Raw genomic sequence first — 24,911 nt, 5'->3', positions numbered from 1 at the left:
TCTCCATAAAATAGTCAGTCGCACTGGAGAGACGAGCTATTTGAGGAGGACGTATGCCCCCCTTTTTCCGTCATGTAGTTTTCAGGATGTATTGAGTAGAGTGCACAGACGGCGGCGGTAAATGTGATTTGCTGGAAGTTATTTCCAAGAACATGCCCATTGCTGAATTCTATTTATTCCGTAGTTGCTTTGTGGCTACTGCCTCTCTTTGATGGATGATTTCCCGTCTGTATTCAGCCATGCTATATTAAGATGGAGAGACCCCATAGGATACCTTTTTTTATTTTTTTGAAGTACACTTTTGGAGGGGCTGAGCAAGCAATCCAGTCACACGAGCGTAATGGATGTGGTCAAGGTGTGCAGGATGGAAATGAGTTTTTTTGTTTTGTTTATTTCTTGACAAAGGTGACGTTTTTTTATTAGTAGTCCCATAAGAAATGTTGAGCTTATAGTAATCCAATTCTTCCTTGCCAAAATACGTGTTTTTAATAAGGAAAATGGCATTATAATTGTTGACATAAATTAGGAAAAGATCAATCTCACCATCCTGAACTGGAAAATTGCAGATAAAAATGGATGGACAGCTAGTTGTATAAACATCATCCTTCTCTTGTGCGTATGCAGTGAATTTATCAAGGCCGTGCAAATTTGTGTTTTGACCCAAAATACCACGGGGGTGGGGTTGTGTGTGTGGGGGGGGGGGACAAGATAGACGAGGCTGACGATTGGCTCTCAACAGCTTTCTTCATCAGATGACTTAAAATCGGGACATAGCGGTGCTTGATTTCTTTGTGTTCTCATTTGACAGACTTTCCTGTGATACATATTTCTGATTCCTCCTCCACAAATAGTATCACGCTTGAAAAGAGTTTCATTTGGACTGACCTTATTTATCCATTTGTTTTCTATTGCACTTGACCTTATTAAGATTGTAGGTCAACTCCAGCCTCTCCCGGCCGACTTGGGGCAAATTGATCATATTATCATCATTGCATATCTTAATATTCTATTTAGCTTTTATCACATTGGGAAAACCTGCTCAGCGTAGGTGGCATATCCATTGTTTTGCACGACTGCCGCTTTTCCCAGCTGAATTTCCATTTTCACATAGTAACGCTTGTTGGCAAATAGTAGCAGAAGCATGACTTTTAGGTTTGTTTTGAACTTTGCGCTCCACTCTGGTGAAGTCCCAGAAGAGAAATTGGAAGCTTCAAATAAAGTCCACCGTTAATCACTGATAGGCACTGCTTATCATCTTAAAGGTTTACGGTGTTTGCATTTATTTATTTATTTATTTTGCCCAACATTAGTATTCAACTGTGGTGGTGCTTTTCAAGGTCTTTTAACAACCTTATAAATAAAAGTGTAATATTTATTCGATTTAACGGCCCTGTTTTCTTCCCATGGCTCCTGTGGGAAATTCCAAAAGTGTGATTCATTGCCGAGCTGCTCGTCAATAACTTCATGTTTATGATCTTTTTTTTTTTTTTAAACAATTAAATTAGGAAACATAGTAGTAAATTTATTCTGATAATCATCTTGTAAAACAGTTGTCCGATCTTTATGGTTTGGAGGAATGGAAAGGGGAATACACATGATGACTACAAAACAAATTGGAGTGCCGCATTGTGGGATTTTCGGATCTCGGTGTTATTCGGGAGCTTGGTCATGAAGTGCTTTTCTCCACCAGTGAAAATACAATCCACATGTTTTATGGATTCTCTTTTTTGGGAGCTTGGAGTAGCCACCCCACTTGAAATTTAACAGTGGAAGAACATCTCATTTGCATGAGAGAGGACAACGCCCTGAAAACGGACTCACGTCTAATCCGTATCAAATGTTTTCAAATTGAAAATCAAACATTCAATGCCTTGATCTGATTCATTTGCGCAACTGGGTGCATGACACTGGATGAACTGACACCGTCTCGGGGGTGTTTTTCTTTTATGTAACAGTTTTTTTTTTCCAAGACAGGGATGGGGGTTCCTTGGCAACTTTATGTCTCCACGTGGCGCTCGCAGAGGGACTGATCGATCGCCCAGGGCGCGCGCTCTCAACACTCTCCGGCTGTCACTCTGTCAATTATTTAGCCAAGATGATACGTTTTATTTATTTATTTATTTTATTTATTCGTTCGTAGGTGGGTTGGTAGGTAGGTACTTTATTGATCCCCACATTTATTTATTCGTTTATTTATCTATTGGTTTCTTTGTTTTTGCAAGGGCGCAAATGGGTCAATGTTTTTTTTTTGCACTGTCGGGCTCCATCTGAGAGATGAAAGGCGAGCGTGCAATGTGACTGCAATATGGGATTGATAAGCAAAGCTTCATAGGGATTACAAATATTTGCTCATCTTTTCTGCTAAATAGACACGAGCGCCAACTCGATTCTTAATTTGATTTTCTTTGGATATCACCTATAAGAAGAATATCACAGACTCCTTTGGTTTTTCTTTTCAAAAAAAAAAAAAAAAAAAAAGAAAAACCTCTGCTTTGACTCAATAGGCAGACATGTTGCGAAGAAACCTCGACAAAGTCCCAAGGTCAGCGCGGGTTCCCCCTCCCTGTGCTGCTACACCTGACTCGATGCAGACGGTAACCACAGTAACTCGGGCTTACCCTGAAGTTATCGACGTGCGGCGTACGTGCGGGTTGCCGGCCGACCGGGATATGGATCATCGTTTATTTGGCCCACAGTGGGTTCAAATGCTGCCTTTTATCTTTTCTTTTAGTAAAGCATTTCGGGGGCTTCTATATTGTCTACTCTAGTGCACGCATTTTCCAGCATTTCTAATCTTGTCAATCATCCTTTTAAATTGTAGCCCCTGACTCATAATTGAATGGTGAAGGGCCCAAAGCTGTCTCTTTCTGTCTTTTTGACAAAAGCAGCAGCAGCAGCAGCAGCAGCATTATTGTCCTTGATAATTGTTTGCTTGTTAAACAAATGAGCCGTTTGTTCGGGATGGCAGCTGCTTTTCATTGCGCTCATCCCGTTGTAAAACATGATTAGCAGCTGAGGTGCTAACAGATGTCCTGGCGCGATATCGCAAAGGGCACTACGGGCGGGCTTTGGGCGGGCGGGCTATGGGCGATGCTGAAGAAGCGCGATATGATGAAGGTGAGGGGAGCCTTTTGAAGGATGTTCAAATCAATTTGGTGTCCCCCCCAAAGAGTCAGCGTGGTGCAGACACTCCAAATCCACTTGAAAGGTTATGACTCATATCATTTCTTTGTGAATTGTGTCTCAAGCGCTTTCGAGTGTCCTCAGAGGGTAATCTATGAAAGGGTTTTTGAAATGTGCCGTTTTTGACATTGGAGTAGTTTGTGATTAAGCAGCGTTACTTTGACGTTGGTACACATGCAGGAAGGATGGGCGCCGTCCCTTTTTACCATGAATCCTAAATTTAGCATCGGCAATCGGTCTGAAATACCTTTTCAACAATTTGACAGGATTGAATTTGCCTGAATGGTTGCTTCAAACCAAAATGGATACCTTCCTGTTGGATTTCAGTGTTTGATGCCTTCTGCCTTGTTAGACATTTTAGTTTGCAATGGTAGTACTGGGGGACATTTTTGTCTGCTTCTCCAGGGCGCACCGCTGAATGAGACACTTTGATTTGTTTTTACTCCATGTGAATGTCAACATGAAGGTTAACTGATTAGTTAGTGAGAGTGGATGCCGTTATAAGAGGCTGGATGCAGGCCATGGCTTTTCATTTCCTAATTTCCGATACATTCAATTCTAGATCCATTAGTTGACTGGCAGGCATTGTTGGGCCAAAAGGTCACAGGCCAGCTTTTCACGGTGGCCACTCGAACATATGTAGCCTTTGTTGCTTTATACGCATTCACAATGTATCCATGCAGTTTGTTTTGTCTTTGTCAGATCTTCACACGCTACGGAAAGTGCTACACCTTCAACTCAGGCCAGGATGGTCGGCCTTTGCTGTTGACCATGAAGGGCGGCATGGGCAACGGTCTGGAGCTGATGCTCGACATCCAACAGGACGAATACTTGCCCGTGTGGGGAGAGACGGGTAAGAGTGCGCCTCGAAAAAAAAAAATCACATCACTGCAGGAGGTTTGATCAAATGGGTTATACCCTCCAATGGCCGATTCAAAATGATTCCAGCCATTTTTCCCTTTAAGAAATATTCTGAGCATTGCTGCTCAGATAATGACACTTTACACGGTGTCACGTTTTAGAGCAATTTGTGTGGAGCGAATTCCAAAATGTGCAAATGTTGCTGTGTTTAAACAGACGAGACGTCGTTTGAAGCAGGCATCAAGGTTCAGATCCACGCGCAGGACGAACCGCCGTTCATCGACCAGCTGGGATTTGGGGTGGCGCCAGGCTTCCAGACCTTTGTTTCCTGTCAGGAACAAAGGGTAAGTCTTGCCTGAGATGAGAAATAGGATCATGTCTGCTTGGTTGATGACTTGTATTTATTTCTTTTTATTTGTGAGCTACTTATTTCACCAACTGCTGTTGGGTAGTCAATCAATTGGTTGGTGTGTCTGTTTGATACTTGGTGAGTTTCAGAGCCAGATTTGGAGTTTTGGTTTGTTTGCGAGACACTTGGTGAAACGATTCTGAAGTTGTCACTTTGTCTGTTTGTTTGTGTCCGCTTGCATTTGGGCCAAAGTGAGGGAGGGAGGCAGTGAGCCAGCAGCAGCACTTCCAGAGGATTTGCAATCAAATGACCTTTTGGCAGAGATGGACCTATTTTATCAAGCAGTTTATTGTCCCAGCGGTGATCAATTTCAGGATTCTTTTTGGGACGCAACTCATCAGACAGACGGGCCTGGCGGGGGTCCCAGAATCAATAGCAGCGAGCGCCTTGCACCCCCACAACCTTCCTTGCCACGCGACCAACCATCTGTTGAGTCGTTCAGCTCTTTCCCCAAACCGCATAAGACTTTTGGCATTTAACGTGCGCTCATACTCTCCGTGGCTTTAATTACAAGCGGAAGGCATTTAAAGCATAGTTAGAGCGACACAAGGTGGTGCTACTTTTCACTTATTCAATCTAATACAATACAATTGCTGGCTGTCAGGCAGTGAAGGAGCATTTCAAACTGAACAAATGAGAAAAAGCAAAGAACCATTGTTTCTGATACGTTTCATCAGTGCTGGGACGAGTGGCAACTGGGTCTGTCTCACTGTGCGAATGGTGAACTCAAGTGAACATGTGGCAACGACAAAAGAAGAAGAAAACAATTGAAATCAAAAGCAAGCTAACAGTTTGTAATTGGACCCCCCTCCCTCCACAAAATGCATGGCATAATGGTACAATAAGTAGAAGAGCAGAGATGGTGTTGCCATAGCAACCCTGTATCATCCTGCCTTTCACAAAACTCTGGCGCACGAGTGCAAAATGTCAATCAAAGTGATCGTCATCTTCCGAACTCAACTGGAGCTGGCAACCCAAGCAGATGCCGAGCCGGAACACATGGCAATCCAGAGGCACTGCGGAGGTGTGTCAACCAGCAAAGTCTTTTATGAAATGCGGGTGGATTCCGCCACCACGCACATTTGAACGGAATCAACCCCAGAGAGCTGAGAGCCCACCTTAGAGTCTTCAGACTCCAAAGAAGGCGTGTCGGTGGAATTGAGCTCTTCAAAGTATTGAATGACAATTTCCAGAGCATCTCCATGATATGCAGTCTTTGTGGTGCTCTGTTGTTCCATTCCAAGTTGTCACTCTCCACAGCCTTATCCGACTCCTCCCACGACCAACTGTTTGCAGAGAAGACATTCAAAAGTCACTTTGCCATAAAGTCTCCCCTTTTGTTGCTTGAATTCCTTCCTCCTCTCTATTTCCCCCTGGAATCCGACACTTATTTTTGGGGTGTTTTATGACCCAAATTGTGGCGCATTTAGCGGCTTCCAAACCCATGGGGCTCGTAGCCAACCGTAAGAATGTTCCCAACCGTTGTGTGAAATGAAAGGGGGAGCTTGTCAGTGTAAAAATGTCGTTTTTCCGTAGCGCTCAATGCAGCGGAATTAGACGGTTGGCTCACTGTGGAAAAGGCCACCACGGCCGGCGCTGTCCACTTAACCGTCAGCTATGATAATGATTGCATTAATAACGGCTATCAAAACGGCACCCGTTGATTGCCACTGAAAAGTAGAGCCGCTCCAACTCGGAAAGAGTGTGGAAGATGATTAGCTTCTCACTTTGGACTACCTGACTGTGAAAAGATCATGACAATAAAACACCACGCTGCAAACGGTAATGTCAATACAACACGGGTTAATTGGTGCTTGCGTTTACTTTCCCAAACTCATCCTATCAGTATGCTACGGTTGTACTTCATTTACCTGGAATAAACACTTATGGACAATCCCAAAATGAATACTCGGAGATTGTTTTTTTCCTCACCGAATGTCTCTGCTTTGTCAGCACACTCTGGGAGCTAAATATCAATTTCCACATCATGATTAAAGGTTTAATTGGGATGAACTGAGACAAAACAAAACAAAACGTCCTTGTTTGGAAAACAAGACATTGACCCAGCGCTGATTACATTTCATGCATATTTGCTGGAATGTGCCCCACTGTAATCCCACATGGGACTTTTAATACAAAATTATCAATCACGCGGCGCCTTGTAATTTACTGCCTGCCGCCGGCTGAATTGTTTGAAGCCATGAGACGGAGGCGCGCGCACACACACACACACACACACAGGTTGTTTATGTCCTCCTACTTCATTGAATGCATCACACAGTCAGGCGGCTGAAGTGTAATTAATTAGTGTTAACATTTAATGGCATGCAAAATAGAAAACACTCACATGATTTTTCTTTGCAACCACACCGATAACACACTTCTTGTGAGTTTGCAGTAATTCAGCTTTTTGCATGGAGCTCAAATTCTAAAATGTATATATATGAAATTATATGGATAAAGTTATATATTATATCGATACATTTTGATGCATTAGCTTCTGGAAGTGTTTTAGTTTGACGACGGCCTTTGTAATCAGTTAGATGAGTTATATCCGTCCATCCGAGATAGCTACTTAGCGTGCTAGGCAAATAGAATGGATGAACAGCAGAGCGTAACGGCTTGCGTCACGGTGTTACGATAAAGAAGACGTTAAGTCGGACACATTTATTCGGTGCTTGTCACTACCTGTGCTGATACCTCCATCAAGTCATCCCTGTAAAAGAGACTGACGGTCACTGTCATCACGCACACACTCGCTGGATAAGCAGAGATTCATCAAAATGCGATCACTCTGCTAGACAAGTCATAAATATGTTCTATCATTTGATATACGACTACATTAATCTGAGTGCCGTGGTTTTTGGGCCACACTTGGAGTATTTATTTACTGTTTTTGTCGCTGGCTTTGGCGTGTCTGCAAAGTTGTGGTACGGAGTTGTGGTACAATCTGCGTTTTGTGCTTCACAAGCATCTACGTACATATCTGATACGTGCCATGACGTCCATGTCACTTTGTTTCCATGCTGTACCACAGATTGTTTTTTGTGTGTGTCCATATTCACTAAGGAGCGTTTAATAGTAAGTTTAATGTGTGTGTGTGTGTGTGTTTAATGCATGTGGGAGGAGTTCATCTAATATGCAGATTTAAACTGCACTTTAAATCCATCCTAACAAGACACCAAATGGTCTCTCTCTCTCTCACTCAGCTGACCTATCTGCCGCCTCCGTGGGGCGACTGCAAAGCCACCCCAATGGACTCGGACTTCTTCAGCACGTACAGCATCACAGCCTGTCGCATTGACTGCGAGACGCGCTACCTGGTGGAGAACTGCAACTGCAGGATGGTCCACATGCCCGGTGCGGACTGCTAATTGCAAAAGCAGCACTTTTGACCAGAAACCGTCTCTTTTCTTACTCGACTAGTCATAAACTTAGCTCCCCACCCCCATAAAAAAAAGCAATTACATTCACATCTAGACACCAATAGAAGCCCTCAACAAACAAACGGTCCTCTCCTCTGAGAAGATACTTCACCTAATTTGAAGATTGCTCATGTTTTTGATCCTCTAATTTGCTGTGCAGGAGATGCCCCTTACTGCACCCCTGAGCAGTATAAGGAATGTGCAGATCCAGCCTTGGGTAAGCCACATTGTTGACTGATTGACTGCCTGACTGCGACCCATGTTAAAACATCTCAACTATTTTTTTATCAAGAGAAGCGATCCCATGCAATATATTGGCGAGGCCAGGACTGGAAGTGAGTGATGATCAATCCACGCTTGACATGTCGCCCCTCTCTAGACTTCCTGGTCGAAAGGGACAACGACTACTGCGTGTGCGAGACACCGTGCAACTTGACGCGCTACGGTAAAGAGATGTCTTTCGTCAAGATCCCTAGCAAAGCGTCGGCCAAGTATCTGGCCAAGAAGTTCAACAAGACGGAGCAGTACATTGCGTAAGTCTTCCGCCCTAGCAACATTTTGCAAGCCGTGCGCAAGTTGCGGAGACTATTTTCAATACATTGACGCCATCCATCGCAAAAAGAGGACGACGAAAATGCTTATATTGAAATATATTGATGAAAGGGACTAATGGAATTGGATTGAGCCGCTGACGCGACTTTGCCTTGCAATTCTTCTTTTTCACTACAAGCTATATTGTTGTCGATGTATTGTTAGCTGGTGAATAGGCAAATGTGGATTTTTCATCTGCTAAAAGCTTCTGTTCATTAGATGGGCTCTCATTTGTAACCTTAACACCACTGTTGCATCATACATAATGTGGGCAAATTCAGAAGGACTGAAATGGGCCAATCACAAAAGATGCGTGATTTCAGACATGATAGGTCAGAGACCCAGTGTTTGTGCACAAGCTATTAAGAAAGGCCATTTTCTAGAATAGGTCCATAATATAGCAAGTGGACTTGTGTTGCTGGCTGCAGAGTTGCTCTTGTGCATCATTTCCGATTCCCAGGTGAGAAGACGACAACGAGTTGAATTGGATTATTCCGCCACCCATTGAGTGTTTCCATGCTTAAATGATTCAGTCACGTTATGAAGTAGTGTCAGGAAATCGAGAAGAGGGTGAAGTAACAGTTCAATCTTTCATCTACGGTTCTCGGCGGAGCGATTCAGGACAGGATAATGACAGCAAGATGCTCCTAAAGTCACTCCTTTCTTTCTTTCTTTCTTTCTTTCTTTCTTTCTTTCTTTCTTTCTTTCTTTCTTTCTTTCTTTCTTTCTTTCTTTCTTTCTTTCTTTCTTTCTTTCTTTCTTTCTTTCTTTCTTTCTTTCTTTCTTTCTTTCTTTCTTTCTTTCTTTCTTTCTTTCTTTCTTTCTTTCTTTCTTTCACTTCAGCGTGAATTGAGCCGCCTTCGTTTTGATGTTAATCGCTTGAGCGTCCTCGGGGACCGAAGGAGGAAAATATTCATGGGAGGGACGGCAAGATTGCAGGCTTTAGGCGGCGTCAAAATTAGCACACACAAACGCACCGAAAGTGGAGTTGGGATATTCAGTGACAGTTGTGCTTGCAAATGTTCAAAGCCATCATCATGCAAAGATGATGCTGCTGCTGCTGCTGCTGCTGTCTGCAGGCCATCAGGACAAATTCATCAGCCAACTGTTGGGGCGTAACCTAAACTCCCCATATTTGCCTGGAAATGCGATTGAGGCCTGCCGTGAATAGCAAAACTATCCTACTAATTGATGCCCGCACCACAAACATTTCCATATATCATTTGAAAGTCACTTACCATCAGCCATAAATCAAATTGCTTGCAAATGATTTCAGAGAAGTCACACGCAACAAATACTCAATGAGGCTCTTCCTCAAAATGTCTTGATTTCATGTGAACAGCATGATGATGAGCAATCCCAATTCCAATTGGACCACCGAATGTATTTTTATTCCATTCCCCATTAAAACACCTTTGTGACTGTTGACATTTTATTCTTTGCGAGAGAAAAAGAAGCTGTGCAAAAAATACGGAGGCAATTTGGAGAAGTGCATTGAAAAGTTCGGAAAAGGTGAAATGAAGTTCCCCTGTAAATGTTATAGTCTCGTTTAAGTTCAACCCGAAATTTCAGCATTCTCTATCCATGTATGTGGGCTGTGTTGTACTCGCTGGTCTCTGGCAGGATGGGAATGCATGCGTGGAAGTCACAAAGAAGCGGAGGAGAGAAGCTCCCACGTGGCTTGCGTCACTTTGTGGAGTGAAAAGGAGATTCATTATTTAGGTGGGCATGTCTTGCTTGGCAGGTGGCAGGCGGCAGGCTCTTCCGTGCTTAGTGATGTCCAAGGCAAATTCTTTGCATGCATGCATGCATGCATGCATTGTTGCCAATATGCAAAGTGTGGGAGAGCCAGATACGTAACGTGAAAGCTCCAACCTAGCTGCAGTTCGAAGAAAACACCTTTATTCTATTGATGGCTACCTTCCGGTAGTAGAGCAGGGTGAAAGATGTTGCTCATAAAGAGACTGGATCGTACGTATATAGAGAGGCGGTCCGACCAGTCAGCCATGTTCCATTGCCCTGCAATGAATAAGAAAACAACTGGCAAAAGTCATGCAGAAAATGCTTCCAATTACCGTCATGGTCATACTGTCGTCATTTGGCCCGAAGTCGCTTTGGTTCGGCCGTCAACATCATCAGAATCTCTTTTGACACTGACTGTGACTGTAATTCGATTGAAACAAAAAAATGCCCGACATGTTGATGTCCTTTTATGTTTTGTTATTTTGAAGTAAAGCCACAAGGACCTTGCACCAACTGACTTGTTAGTTATTGACACCATTGAGGTCCATAAGGGCCTTCTCACTGTGCCCATGTCTGTCCACAGAGATAACCTTCTGGTTCTGGATATCTTCTTTGAAGCCCTTAACTATGAAACCATCGAACAAAAGAAGGCCTACGAGCTGGCCGGCCTCCTGGGTAAGCGGATGACGGAGCCAAACAATACGCTTTTGTAGTGGAACAAGGTTCCGAGTGCTTGGATGCAGTAGGTGTTTTTCCCTTCTGCCTCTCAGGTGACATTGGTGGTCAGATGGGCCTCTTTATCGGAGCCAGCATTCTTACCATCCTGGAACTCTTTGACTACCTCTACGAGGTAACGCAACCATCAATCATCAATGCACAAAATAGATTGGAAACAAGAAGTGCTATTCTGTAATGATGATCAAATAAATGTTGTCTATACCTCAATTTAGCAAATGCATCGTACTTAACATTAAAGTACACACACACACACACACACAGAGTCTGGAATGCATTAACATTTCAGCTGTTCTATTTGAGATGAGTCAGAATGTCCGCTCTCATGACTCTTGCGTGCTGAAAGCTTTTCGCCTTCAGCAAATCGATGTATATTTGTTTGCTTTGCATGGTCAGTGGGTAAACGTATTTCCAGCGGCGTCCAATCTCATTTCATCCTGCCAGATGATGTGGCTTGTGCTCTGATGACACGTCTGTCTGTCTGCGCCTGGCTTCTCAGGTGATCAAGTATAAGCTGTGCCGATGCGTGAAGAAGAAACATAAAGGGCGCAGCAACAACAACGACCGGGGCACTGTGCTGACTTTGGACGATGTCAAGCACCATGTCAGTAAACCTCAGGTGGCAAACACTGCTCAAATGCCGTGCAGATAGATAGAGAGATAGAGAGATACATAAGTAGATGAGACGTGTGAGCAGATTGAGCCGAATCGAGGCAATGAGTCCAATTAAAAGCTTGCAATCAGGGTTGACAGTTCACCTTTGCCTTCAGAAGCCACTTCAATTGAAAAAAATCAGTGGAAAGTAACGGCGGGGCGGTCCTCTTCTTTTTCCATCACTTTTGTTGATTGAATCTTGGATTTCCACCCCTTGGCCTTCAATTTGAACCTCAAAGGTCCGCTCTTGAGCTTTATTGGCCGCTCCAGACACAAAAGCACGTTTCCACTTGCGTTTCTATTTGGAGTTCAAGTGAACTTTGATTTGGTGAATGGCAGGAAATAGAGAAAGTGGATTTATATTGCATTGTTTGAGTGAAATGATTCTCGTTTGTAGCTCTGAAGTAGCACATTTGAGATAACGTCCTCGGCAGCATGCATAGAAGAAGAAGGGAAGGATCAGATATCACATTCAAAGATATTGTTGGGTTTTTCTTCCAAAATCTTGTATGCATTGGATATCTGCCATACACGCAAAGCAGATAGTATTCAGTAAAAATAGATATCGGAATTTCTTAATCAAAGTAGGGAAACGCTCAATAATATTAATACTGATGTCACTTTTTGATCCACCTTTTCCGATGTTCCCCCCCACCCCCCTTCCCGCTAGGCTCCATGCGACAACCTGTGCACACCATCAACGTACCCGGGCAACATGCTACCTCATCATCCGGCCCAGGGAAACTTTGAGGACTTCACCTGCTGAGCTGAACGTGACCCGAGCTTGTGTGAGTGCGTGCGTGCGTGCGTGTATTGCAACCAAAGTCCAAACCATACAAGGAAGACTATCAGGGCAGAATCTGATGCCAAGGCCAAACAAAATGCAGTTTTGTATGCGAAATTCAGAAGGAAAACTGTTGCCCCAAGCTTAACGGACAAGAGAGTGCACCCCGGAACATCCACTTCACCCAGGACTCAAATTGATTTGACTTTATGGATCACTGCCACAAACATGAACCGTTTTCTTACAAGAAAGGTCAACTAGAGTCCCCCAAAAATCAAGAGAACCCACCCACCTTCATATGCCAGAGAGTCTGACGTCTTTGCTCAGCACATGTCGCGACATCATGACATGTGTTGACAGAGCCAGCGAGCGAGCCAGCGAGCCTTGGCGGAAACTTCAGGTCTCACTGTGTACTGTAAATGCATGCTCATATTTTTCCATTTGCATGTCTTAATGTTTTTTGTTTTTTTTTAAATATGCGGTATATACATATATGTACGCATCAGTATGAATACTATTCGATAACTATCTCATTGTTTGCCTCATTCAGCAGGGGGAAGATCCCATGTACTATATTTGTGTGCGTGTGTAAATGACGCAGAAGATGGCATTCGTCACAGCACTGACAACATTCAAATGTGATGCCTTGAGATACAAGTTGCGTGTGTTTCGTGAGGGCAATCATAACTTCTTGACCCAGAATTTGTGCAAAGTAAATGGAATGTAGAGATTTGAACAGTTGGTGCGCGATGATTAATGAACTGCGGTTCCTTCCAAACGACAAAGACTTTCACAATCACAGAGTGACTTAGTGAGATGCAGTAATATTAGTCTTTTCCTACGGATGATAAACAATATATGCCTCCGGCCGGCTATTGTTTGTCCAAAAGTGTTGCTTCACTCTTTGTGTTCAATAAGATATTATTATATTATTATCATTAAGCCTGTTAACAACATCAAAGCAAACAATCAGAGGACAAGTCGTATCTCCAAAGACCTGCAAGGTGGCTTCACTCGTATCTCAAGGCACCACTGTATGAGGAAAACGTTCAACTGCCAGGGTTCCTTATTGTATCTCACACCAACAACGGTATCGCTTTTGAATGTTACATCATAAAAAAAAAACGGCCAAGGTACACGATGTTACATGAGAGCCTTTTTCGTTGCTCATGTTCAACCCGGCTCCTTTTTTTAAACTTGCAGGGTTCCATTCGCTGAGTGACGGTAAGAACCCTGTCGCTTTTGAATGTGATCTAAGTCAAGAGGGCCACGCTGGCTTTGCATTCTACTTGCAGCCTCTCTCTTTTACGGGTAACCCTGTTGGTCTACTTGCAGGGTTCCTTTTTGTACGTCTGTTGCTTTTGAATGTTGTACAATCCAAGCGGTCACATTTTCCCTTTCCTCTCTAAGTCGACCAATTCTCAACCCAATGGCCCTTTTAAACTTCCAGGGCTCCTAATGCTGTGTCACGGGAAGATCCAAATTGCCTTTGAATGTCATCCCACCGAAGTAGGCATGATGTTGAAATCATTTCTTTCTCTCGTCTCACATGACTTTCTTGGATCTTTCATTTTGAATGTTCCCAGATGTCATATCTTAAGGTTGATCGCTTAAAAGTCGAGTTTCCAATATCTTTTTAAATATCACAACGACCTGTCGTTTGAACCAGGGTGTGTCGACATTTTTCATCCGCTCTATTGGTTTTGTTTTTCTGTTCATTTGTACTCATCCATCCATCCATCCATCCATCCATCCATCCACCCATCCCTGCCTGGAGGGACAATGTTGGGGAGAGGACTCCTTTTGTGTTGTGGGGCTGTTGAACCGTTTCCGTATCTGTGTTCTTGTTGCAGACGTCTTCTCAAAGCACAATACCACCACTATGTATGTAGAGCTAATGTAAAAGAAAATGTACTCTTCTTCTTCTTCTGGATATATGTCATATGATTAGTATCGTGCCGATCTGACTGTTTTCTTTTGCATTTCATACGAAACGCGCTTACATATCCGCCCGATAATCCTGTCTCCATCTACCAGGCAATGGGCTGTTTTATTGACTTCGCCCTGCATAAATAAAATGTAAATATCATTTTGGAAAATGGCTATTCTGAGATTGTATTTTTAATCTGAATGAATCTTTGAGCTTGTTTGTCAACCGGCTCGGAGGGATGAATATGAATTATGGCTGCTTAAGCCCAGCACAGAAATGCCAACAATCGGGACAAATTTGAGATGTGTTCTCCCTTGCCAAAGGCCCACTTATTGAATGTCTCTGAAAGAATAACCAGTCGTGTTATTAATCCTCATTCGTCTGCTTGTGGTTTTGGTGTTGCCGGACACAAACAGACAGAGCAACACTCCCAAAACCATCATCAGAATAATAGTCGATATCTCAAGTCGAGGCAAAATGCGTTTTGTTTTCAAGGCTTATGTGACTTCTTTGCTAGCAACATCTAGTCGCTAAAAATTTGTGACTGAATTGGCAGTGACCTTGTTGCGTAACACCTCTCATGACTCGTTGACTGTAATAAAAACGACAAGGAGCGAGCGCAATGCAGTCACCAGATAAGATGACAGTGAAGCTAGTTTCTTCCATTTCTACTCCAATCCTCCAATCAGCAAGTTATCTTTTCGTTCCGTGCCATCTTTGTAAAATGAAATCCCTATCGGCGATATGAGAGTAGCAGGGCAAGAGTCAGCCATGATCTATCTCCATCTCTCTCTTCTTATCTTCACGCAGCTTTGATCCAGGCGAGCCAAACATTTGCAAACGCAATTACAGCTTCAGCTGCTCTGCCACAAGACTGTGCAGATGAGAAATATGCGACCCAAAAAAAATGGGATGGGAGGCGTGATGGGTTATCAAGCTTGTCCAGCAGCAGCAGCAGCAGCAGCCACATATTCTGGATGACTTCTGCTGAATTGTCACGTGCATCCAGCTCTGCCAAGAAGCCCTATTGTGAATATTATTTGCCAACATTATCTTCTCAAGCTTCTTTTCTCATCCGCACAAATTATTGCCAATTTAAAATATTGCCTGGACAGGCGACTTTTTTGAAAACATTCCTAACTCTTATAAAAGTAAATAAAACGGTGTCATAAAATTCAAATGAAATCAAAGCTACACGTGAGTCGATGTTTTTGGTGTGACATTTGTATGACTATAGAATGGAAGGTGAACAGTAGCAAGTATAGTCAGCAGTTTTTCATGTTTAAAAAAACAGTTCCTGTCTTTACGGCAAAAAAATCCATTTGACGCTCCCTGGCAATGTTTCTAATTGCCTATAGAAGCCACAAGGTGGCGGGTAAGCACTACCTTTGTCTAAATGACATCCTCGTGAGGATAAGCAGTTCGGAAAATCGATGTATGGATGGACAGATGGATGGGGTTAGATAAGTGGGTGGGTGGATGGACAAACGGACGGACGGACAGATGGGTGAATATGCCACATGAGTTGACTCTCCAAGATTTCAGTTGTTATGCATGCCAAAGGTTTGAAATCCCAAGTTGTAGTGGGTTTTTCTTTGTGAATTTTGAGGTCATTCTTTTTCAGAAAAGCATCCAAAATGTGCTTTTGAGTAGCGGGCTCTCGGGGACAGAAGTCCTACGGAAGAAGCTCGCTTGCATCCTGCAAGATGGCCGCACAATTATTTATAAATAGTCTCTGCTGTGACTGTGCACACAAAGTATATTTTGGGCTAAATTGCAACCAAATCAGGATCCTTTGGTGACATTTTTGTTGGTGGTCTGCCATGAGATTTTTCTAATGTCACATACGTGCATTGGCTTCAGAATGTTTGGGAACAGCTGACCCAGAAGCCTCCCGCCGCTGATGGGCTTCTGCCTACTTGTGTGTTCACCCGCGAAGCACAATAATCATCACTGTGCAGATGGAGCCTCATGCAGTAACACGCCCAAATGAGGTCATATCCATGTGTCTGTCACACAGGAGGTAGGTACCGCATTGCAAGATAGCCAGACGGCTAGCAATAAAAATCATAATACAGTACACATCAAACGTAGACATTGGCGTCTCTTCATCTTTTAATGGTTTGGTATTCCTTGCCCGTTGTCAGACACTTTGCGCCTTTTTTGTGCAAACACACGGAGGGAGAGTTTGAATGCAATTGACAGCCTCAGGGCAGAGACGAGCCTGAGAGTGAGTGGCCGTGGAATAGAAACAGACGACAACCTTTGCCTGAAGCTCACACTTTCTGTTTTATGATAAGTGAGGCTGAATTGAGACACTGCAAGTCCTGTCTGCCCCTCACTCCCGTCGGATCGTTGATGTCTCCTCGTCTCGCGTCTTGGTCGGTCAGTTCCGTTTCTGTTATCCAGTCTGTCGGTCAGTCCTGTTGTTGGTTTTGTTAGGAAGTTATGTTGGTTTGCTGGTTCCGTTGCTTTGTCCCCTCATCCTCCCTTCCAACTAGCTTTTCCCTCGATAGATAAACCAAGCTGGGCCAAGCTGCATTTGGTCGCCCTGCTCCATTCCGATCCGTGACAGACAGCTGATTTTAAGGTTGATGTATTGTCCTCTGCAATAAGTTAATTAAAAATGCTCCACTTCAAGAGTTGCGATTAACATAACGCAGGCCCCGGTCTGACTGACATATCTATAATGGAGTCAACCTTGCTATTAAAAGGAGACATTGTGACCAACGTGACAGTTTGGATTCCAGCTCATTACTCAAAGTGATTGGCGCAGACGTAGAAATGCATTCATCAGTGCAGACCTCAGCAGTGGTGCCTTCAAAAAATAATAATAATAATATTGAATGCAAATTCAGCAACTCAGTGAGATGAGACTCAGATTCGTAACATGTACACGATTCACTGAGATAGACTGTTCTTACATTAAAGTCTTTTTAACAGGTACTGCTTTTTTGCTCTTGCTTTTCTGACAATCTCCAGTCCAGGATTTGCTTGCATATGTGTGTCCACAGAAAATTGTCATTTTAAAAGTATAATAGAAGCAAATGTCTTTTCTGAAATGAATGGCATCATCCACCTATCACTTAAGCCTGCAGTACCGCAAACCTCCATCGTAGGCGCTGTAACAATGTAAACACAAGTTCTCGCTCTCTCTCGCGATACTTCAGTGCCTGGCTCGACCGGCGGCCACACAGTCGGAGACGAGATGGCGACCAGAGGGGGCTTCCAGTCGGCACCCACTAGTGGCGGAGGCGGTGTGATGGGTCCCGGACTCCCGGTACCGGGCGCGGGACAAGGCATGGGCCCCGGTACGCCCTCTGGCAGGATGGGACCGTCGCCGGCCTCGCAGAACCACATGTATCGCTCCCCGATGCCTGGGCCTGGGTACCCGGTGAGCTATCGCTCCATCTTTGCTTGGCGACGCGTAGCTCGTCCGCTAGAACAAAGCCTCGTTAGCATCAGCGCTTTGTCACAGCCAGCTAACGATTATCCGCGACATGGGCGACCGCCACGGGTTATAAACCACCGATTAACGGCAGCCGAACGAGGTGTTGCTCCGATTTGCTTCAATCTAACTTTTAAACGATTCAATTGTCAATCGCCTCTGAATCATATAGCGTTGGCTGGTCCACTAGCCACTAGCTAAGCTTAGCACGCTAACGTGGCTAGCTGGTTGCCGTGGCAAGAATTCACTTATTAAATTGTCGCCGATTTATTATTTATTTTTTTTAAACAGCGAAACTGTCCAACTGACGTTTCGATACCTTGACGTGTTGTTCTAGCTTTCTCAAATGTAAACGATGAGCCATGTAAGAGTGTTTATATGAGTTAGCGAAGGAATTGCGCGTGAAACATTCTGCTGCTAACTCTTTCAAAGCGGTCGGTCGTCTCGCTGCACTTTGACTTGCATAGCTTTTAGCATTTAAATCTCCCTCCACCCTGTCTTATTTGGTCGTCTATTTGGTATTGGGCATCTTCATTTTTCCTACAGTTCTACTTTTTAGTATCGTTCAATTGCACTGCGACATACTGATTTAATTATAGCCCATCGATTGTTGGAAAAAAAAAAACTAAATCAAAAGTGAACCGTATGTCTTATTCCTTCATTCTGCAGCAGCTTTGGTGTGATTGAAAAGCAAAAACCGAGATCTCGATGTTGCTTGTCGGTATTGATTTGCAATAAATGTAATGAACACTAGTACCATTATCACAAGTTGGAAACGAGGACCCTGTAATGTATTGATGTTATACTGGCGGAAAATGGCTATCTCGTATTTCATTTTTGATTCCATCCCAATCGCCCTAATTGTTGTAGTTGCAACAAGGAATTAAAAAAAAAAAACAATGTCCAAATCCATCTTTTAACCTCTAGCAACATTCACATATAATTGACATGCATTGAAATGTGTGCGGTTGGGTAGTTATTTTGTGCATTATGATTTTTTTGTAATGAATTAGTATTTTCTTCTCCTGCCCAAAATTGGCGAGAGGTTAAAAAAAAAAAATCAATGTACGGCCAAGCCTTAATCGTGAAGTTATCCAATTAACTTTTCAGGCTCAAATAAAGCAGTTTTACAGTCACTGTTTCTTAAGAAGACTCTTTATACATGCAGGCACCAAAGATTCTCTCTCCGCCGACGTATTGTCTCCTGCAAGGATACGTCTGTATTTCAAACGTTAATGGAAATATTTTATCACTGGCCCACAATTGTCAAGAGTGTGGGTTGCCTAGCGACAAGCGACTCCGCTGAAAAGATTGTGTGGGTTTTTTTCCCATGCCCAAGCATCCTTGACTGCTTTCATTCATCCTGGCAGCTCAACGTTGGCGCGCTGAACAGCGGCAAACTCGCTTATTCTCGTGGACTTCAAGGCCGTGCAGATGTGCGTGCGTGAATGCCTTGCGGTGTAGGCGGTCTCTGTGTGTGTGGTGGAAAAAAGGCGGCGCATCATGATAAGCCGTTATTGTTGACGTGAATTTGTCGTCTGACGCCACCCTTCTGCCAGAGGACAGCAGCAGGTTGTGTGCTCTATCGCGTCGTCGGCCGCCACGCTCTACCGCTGCACTCATGCTGTCCGATACCAGAAGTCGGCTCTTTGAGTTTTTAGCGCACGGCTTGGTGAGTGATGGTTGTTGTTTATCTTCATACTTATCCGACTAAGGGAGGGGACATAAGAATCGACGCGAAGGCGGCTGCATTACACCTGCGTAATTGAACCGGAATAACGATTCCCCGACAGCGAGCCGAACATCGCCGGTTGGTGTTGCGGCGGTAGGCACCAAATGCCGTCATAAAACGAGGGCCTGCTTTACTATTGTTTTGTAGCCCTAGTGGTAGGCTTAGACCGTTACAAACCTCCAACCGCCACAAAGGTTTTTGCAAATACTGTTTCAAATCAATAGCTGAAAACCAGATCCTATTCTGGTGTCATTTATTCTTTATTACCTGCTGCACTCCTGCCAAGCGAAGGTGTCATGGCACTGGATCATTTGGGGCCGTCTGCCAGCATTTCTTTGAAGTTGCCAATTCAGCAAGCACTTTCTTTTTTTGTGGCCCAATGCAGAGACCAGGCATGCCTCCATCCAGTCGTATGACCCCGCAGGGACCCGCCATGGGCCCCCCGGGCTATGGCGGCAGCCCCGTGTCCCGCCCAGGGATGCCCGGAGTGATGGACCCGTCTCGCAAGAGGCCCGCCCCACAGCAGATCCAGCAGGTTCAGCAGCAGAGCCGCAACCAGCAGTAAGCAGCGAGCGATCGATCGATACCTTTGCAGGCAGATGCATGGTTTAATTAAAAGGCTGGCGTCTAAAGGTGGCATTAGATGATGGCTGCTCTAATCAATACTCTTTCACTAATTGCACTCCATAGCTTGGAAAACACTTGAAAATGAAACTAGCCGCCGCTGTTGGTTGATTGGTGTTAATGGAATGAAATGTGTCCAAATAAAATAGCAACTAATGATAAAGTTTCTCTCTGACTTGCGTGTGTTTTGTACAGTACAAAGAAGAAGAAGATGGCTGATAAAATTCTACCTCAGAGGGTGAGTAGAAGGAATCGTGTTCTGCCCAATTTCCAGCACTCACCTTGTTCCATGACCTTGTTTCAGATCAGGGAACTGGTCCCAGAGTCTCAGGCTTACATGGATCTACTGGCCTTTGAGAGGAAGCTGGACCAGACCATCATGCGCAAGAGGCTGGACATCCAGGAGGCCCTCAAAAGACCCATTAAGGTTTGATTTTGGCTTCAGAACTACTCGAATCAATCTTTGCTTTGAGTCCAACAAAGGTTAATAGAAGGTTTTTCTCAATGTTTATTTCTTTTCTTGCAGCAAAAGCGAAAGCTTCGTATCTTCATATCAAACACATTCAATCCGGCCAAGCCCGACGCTGAAGACGGTGAGGGCACTGTCGCATCATGGGAACTCCGTGTGGAGGGGCGTCTACTGGAAGATGTAAGATTCTTGTTACATCATAGCACTCAGCAGCGTTTGGTTCAGTGAGACATTTTTCCATGGCAAACAATTTTACATCACACATTTACTTTCCAGACGGCCGTATCCAAGTACGAAGCCACCAAGCAGAAGAGAAAGTTTTCTTCCTTCTTTAAATCGCTGGTGATAGAGTTGGACAAGGACCTTTATGGTCCCGATAACCACCTTGTGGAAGTAAGAAAACTGCTTGCTTTATTACGGCTCCAAAGATGTGCTTTTAAATGAGTCCAAATTCACATTTTGGGCCTCAGTGATACGCCAATGTGCACGTGGGTGGTTTATAGCAAACTGCAGAGCTGCCGTATGTTACAGAAATCACTGAGTGCTAAATTGTTTCGCTCATAACACATGGTTGTTCTGAATATTACAACAACAACAAAAAACCTCACCGAAGTGGCAGCCACTACAAAGGGTTTTGTTTGTCCCTCTATTCTCTCCGTCCGGGACTCTATAGGCGGTGAATGCAGCAGCCCCAGTGGGTCCCTCATGTTTGTTTTTTTTATGCGCAAAAAGCTAAGTCCATATTTGTTGAAAAGTCCCCTACTGAAAATGTTCAGCATTGGCACAAAATCAGTCATTGGTTAAATAAGGTAATGGGCCACAATTGTTGTGGAAAATGTTTTGAATTGATTTGTCATGGTCTCCTTTTACTAGAAAGCCTGACATTTGAACAGGGTTGTGTAGACCTTTTTATATCCACTGTGTGTATATATCTATATATCTCCACTGGGAGCCACTTCCATTTGTGAAGCATTTTTACTGCCTTCAAAAATAACCCGGCAAAAGGTTTTGCATTTTTTTTTGAAAGGTTGTCTTTGCCCCATTTTAGTGGCACAGGACCGCAACCACACAGGAGACTGATGGCTTCCAGGTCAAAAGACCTGGCGATGTGGGCGTTCGCTGCACTGTCTTGCTCATGCTAGACTACCAGGTACAAAAACAAAACACCTTCACGTCACTTCAAACTAGATCAGCTCCATTTGAACTGTGTGTGTGTGGGGGGGGGGACAGCCCCCGCAGTTCAAGCTGGACCCTCGATTGGCTCGCATGCTGGGCATCCACACCCAGACGCGGCCCGTCATCATCCAGGCTCTGTGGCAGTACGTCAAGACTCACAAACTGCAGGACCCCCACGAGCGAGAGTTCATTAACTGCGACAAGTACCTCCAGCAGGTGGGCAGTGTTCCATCCCTTTTTGGTTCAAGTGAAGGCGACATGTCACGTGCAGCAATTTTGTAAATGATGAGGGGGAAAAAAAAAACATGATCAGTCATTATGTCGTGTACTCCAAATCACATTTGATGGTTACGTGGGAAACGAGGTCAAGTCAGTCAATCGCTCGCAAAAATGGCATCCTAAATATTGAAAAGGTTAAACATTTACCATTGTACATTTTTGGGAGTGGGAAGTAATGCGCGTCACAAGCTAATTGTAATCTCATAGCCCGGCCTTTGCAGCCTTTAAGGCGAAGTTGGGAAGTCTTGGAAATCTTTTTGAATGTAGCTATTTCCCTCTCCTGTCCGACAGAGACTTTCAGTGTGCTCCAAAAGAGCTGTCGTTTCCAACAGTCATAACATTTGAGATTGTGCAGGCAGCGCACTTGTTTGCCTCCTCCTGTCCTTGATTGGAGTCCCACCACACGGCAAATTCCTCAGACTAAACATGACTGCCGCTTCAATGTCATCTTAACAAAACAAAAAAAAGAATGCACCAAAGTCTTCCTGATTCATATTTTTCCAGATTAAAAAAAAAAAAGATTTTGAGATTTTATTTCACACATTTGAACAATTGATATTTACCAATTTGTGACAAAGAAGATTTCAAGCTGGGTTATGCTTGTGTTCCGGTAAAAGATGTTTGTTTGGATTTGAAAGCATCCCCAACAAGGTCGGTCCTCCAAAAGTAGAAGCCATGAAAATGTTCACGCGGAACCATGAGGAGAATGACTACTTTGCCGAGCTGCCAGGCACCCCAAGGGGACTTTTGAAGTCCACTGAAATCACTTTTCCTTCATTCTGTAGATCTTCGAGACCCAGAGGATGAAGTTCTCTGAGATCCCTCAGCGCTTGCATGCCCTGCTGATGCCACCCGAGCCCATCATCATCAACCATGTGATCAGGTAGTGTTACATCGGACCTGTTGCGGCTCAGGAAAAAAAACAGTTTGTCCTGAATCTGCTCTGTCTGTGTCATACCAGTGTGGACCCCAATGACCAAAAGAAGACAGCGTGCTACGACATTGATGTGGAGGTGGACGACACGCTGAAGACTCAGATGAACTCCTTCCTGCTGTCCACCGCCAGTCAGCAGGAAATAGCAGGCTTGGACAACAAGGTCATTCATCCACGGTTCCTTGCCATTTCTCAACCAAATCTTTGGGATAAATTCACATTTAAACATCACACTGTTAGCATAGCGCCTATTGCGCGTGACTCTAAGTTTGCTTTTAACGATCATTAAAATCCAAAGGGGTAAAACCGACCGTGTTTTTCAGTAGCCAATTTCACACCCCAACTTTCTCTTGCGCTCTGTGTACCTAATGCAGTGTCCAGTGGATGCGTGACAGTCATGGCAACAATAACGCACGCAGTGCAACGGGTAGAATGTAGACGACGCCGCCAGTTTAAATGTGGCGTGAAGGCACGGATGGCTCCATTAAACACACGCACTTGTTACAGCTCCCGATGTGCCCAGCGCACGGAAGCCAATTTCACACTAATGTGCGAAGTCAGGTCAGGTCTACTCTGCCTCCCACCAGCACTCATTACAGTCTAGTGGGGGGGGGGGGGGGGGGTTAGTGACTCCTGCTGGTGGCTGCAATTCTTTTTTTCCCTCGACCGCTTTCTCAAGATGACCGTTAAGCCACGTATCGACAGGTTCACGCTAATGGTCTCTTCGCCCGTCAGACCACAGCTGGCTCCTCTCAAGCATGTGACTGAACGCGCCCCGTAATCTCCTCAGATCCACGAAACCATCGAGACCATCAACCACCTCAAGACCCAGCGAGAGTTCATGCTCAGCTTTGCCAGAGACCCTCAGGGCTTCATCAATGACTGGCTGCAGTCGCAGTGCAGGGACCTCAAGGTGAGTGCGTGCACAGAAACCTCCAGAGGTGCTCTCCCTGGAAATGTCCCTCGGAAGAGACAAAGGCACACGTTCCCAGAAAGGCGCCTTCGTGAAGGCTTTGATCTATCCGTAGACCATGACTGACGTGGTGAGCAACCCAGAGGAAGAAAGGCGGGCTGAGTTCTACTACCAGCCGTGGGCTCAGGAGGCCGTGTGCCGCTACTTCTACTCCAAGGTAAGCGCCGCCGTCCTCTTTGTCACGTGTCTATACGTCACCAGTTGAAAAGTCACCTTTTGTTTGTGCTACAGGTGCAGCAGAGGCGACAGGAACTGGAGCAGGCGCTCGGAATCAGGAACACCTAAACTCATTGATTTTAGGACGGTCATGTAGGATGCTGACTTTTACGACCACACATTTTGTTTCTTTTTTGAACACAAATGTTCCTTTTAACTTTCTTTTCCCCCCATGTCTTAACCTCCAAACATTCCTGTCCTCATGACATAACGCACCAAAGTAAACACAAAAAAAAAAAATCAACAAACACAAATCATATTTTGAAAAAACACTCGGCCCATTGGGTTCCTCGTTGTAACCAACCACAACATCACATAGTCAACCTGTTGATTTGTCCAGCTGCCAAGTAGTCCCAACGTTCTTCTTCATTATCTTTTTTTTTTTTTTTCCATGAATTATGTCTAATATCAATGCTTGTCTTGTTAGCTAGTACAAATGATGACCAAGGAAGTAGCTGATTAGCAGTACGTTTAGCCCAGATAGGTTTTGTACATACTGAGCAGAAGACTGATGTGAAGTACCCCTTTATCCAATCGGATGATAGATGCTGTCTTTAATAAGAAAAAATAACAGTCAGCGGCAATTATTGGAGTGCATCAACGCCACAAATATGTTGAAAGGAAACAATTAGGGATGTGTGGCGTGATCACTGAAGTAATTATTTGATTTTTTTGATGGACCAAAACTATTTTTCTGTATGTTCTTACGTCATAATAAAGGATATGTAAATCTTAGTGCTACTTC

At 44.2% G+C, this 24,911-nt stretch overlaps 2 protein-coding genes across 3 annotated transcripts in view; both read left to right on the top strand.

Annotated features, from left to right (window-relative positions):
- The window catches only part of asic1b (acid-sensing (proton-gated) ion channel 1b), a 77,201-nt gene extending 62,717 nt beyond the window's left edge, over positions 1–14,484 (top strand). The window contains exons 3-11 of one of the 2 annotated variants that reach the window (XM_061292183.1): positions 3,886–4,036; positions 4,261–4,388; positions 7,663–7,813; positions 8,039–8,095; positions 8,258–8,411; positions 10,796–10,887; positions 10,983–11,062; positions 11,447–11,566; positions 12,272–14,484. In XM_061292183.1, coding sequence (XP_061148167.1) covers positions 3,886–4,036; positions 4,261–4,388; positions 7,663–7,813; positions 8,039–8,095; positions 8,258–8,411; positions 10,796–10,887; positions 10,983–11,062; positions 11,447–11,566; positions 12,272–12,367 — 1,029 coding nt within the window. In that variant the 3' untranslated portion in view covers positions 12,368–14,484. The remainder of the gene's footprint in view (positions 1–3,885; positions 4,037–4,260; positions 4,389–7,662; positions 7,814–8,038; positions 8,096–8,257; positions 8,412–10,795; positions 10,888–10,982; positions 11,063–11,446; positions 11,567–12,271) is intronic. The other variant, XM_061292184.1, reaches the window with a different exon arrangement.
- A 2,996-nt stretch (positions 14,485–17,480) lies between these two features.
- On the top strand, positions 17,481–24,901 carry smarcd1 (SWI/SNF related, matrix associated, actin dependent regulator of chromatin, subfamily d, member 1). The gene is made up of 13 exons (XM_061291341.1): positions 17,481–17,709; positions 19,881–20,056; positions 20,315–20,357; positions 20,424–20,546; positions 20,646–20,768; positions 20,865–20,981; positions 21,637–21,738; positions 21,819–21,980; positions 22,829–22,926; positions 23,005–23,140; positions 23,768–23,890; positions 24,006–24,107; positions 24,182–24,901. The coding sequence occupies exons 1-13, from the start codon at positions 17,524–17,526 to the stop codon at positions 24,233–24,235; spliced, it is 1,545 nt and encodes a 514-aa protein (XP_061147325.1). The 5' UTR covers positions 17,481–17,523; the 3' UTR covers positions 24,236–24,901.
- Positions 24,902–24,911: the final 10 nt, after the last annotated feature.

Source organism: Syngnathus typhle, linkage group LG11 (assembly GCF_033458585.1).
Source record: "Syngnathus typhle isolate RoL2023-S1 ecotype Sweden linkage group LG11, RoL_Styp_1.0, whole genome shotgun sequence".
NCBI classification, from domain to species: Eukaryota; Metazoa; Chordata; class Actinopteri; order Syngnathiformes; family Syngnathidae; genus Syngnathus; species Syngnathus typhle.
This window is presented reverse-complemented; position numbering and strand designations above follow the sequence as displayed.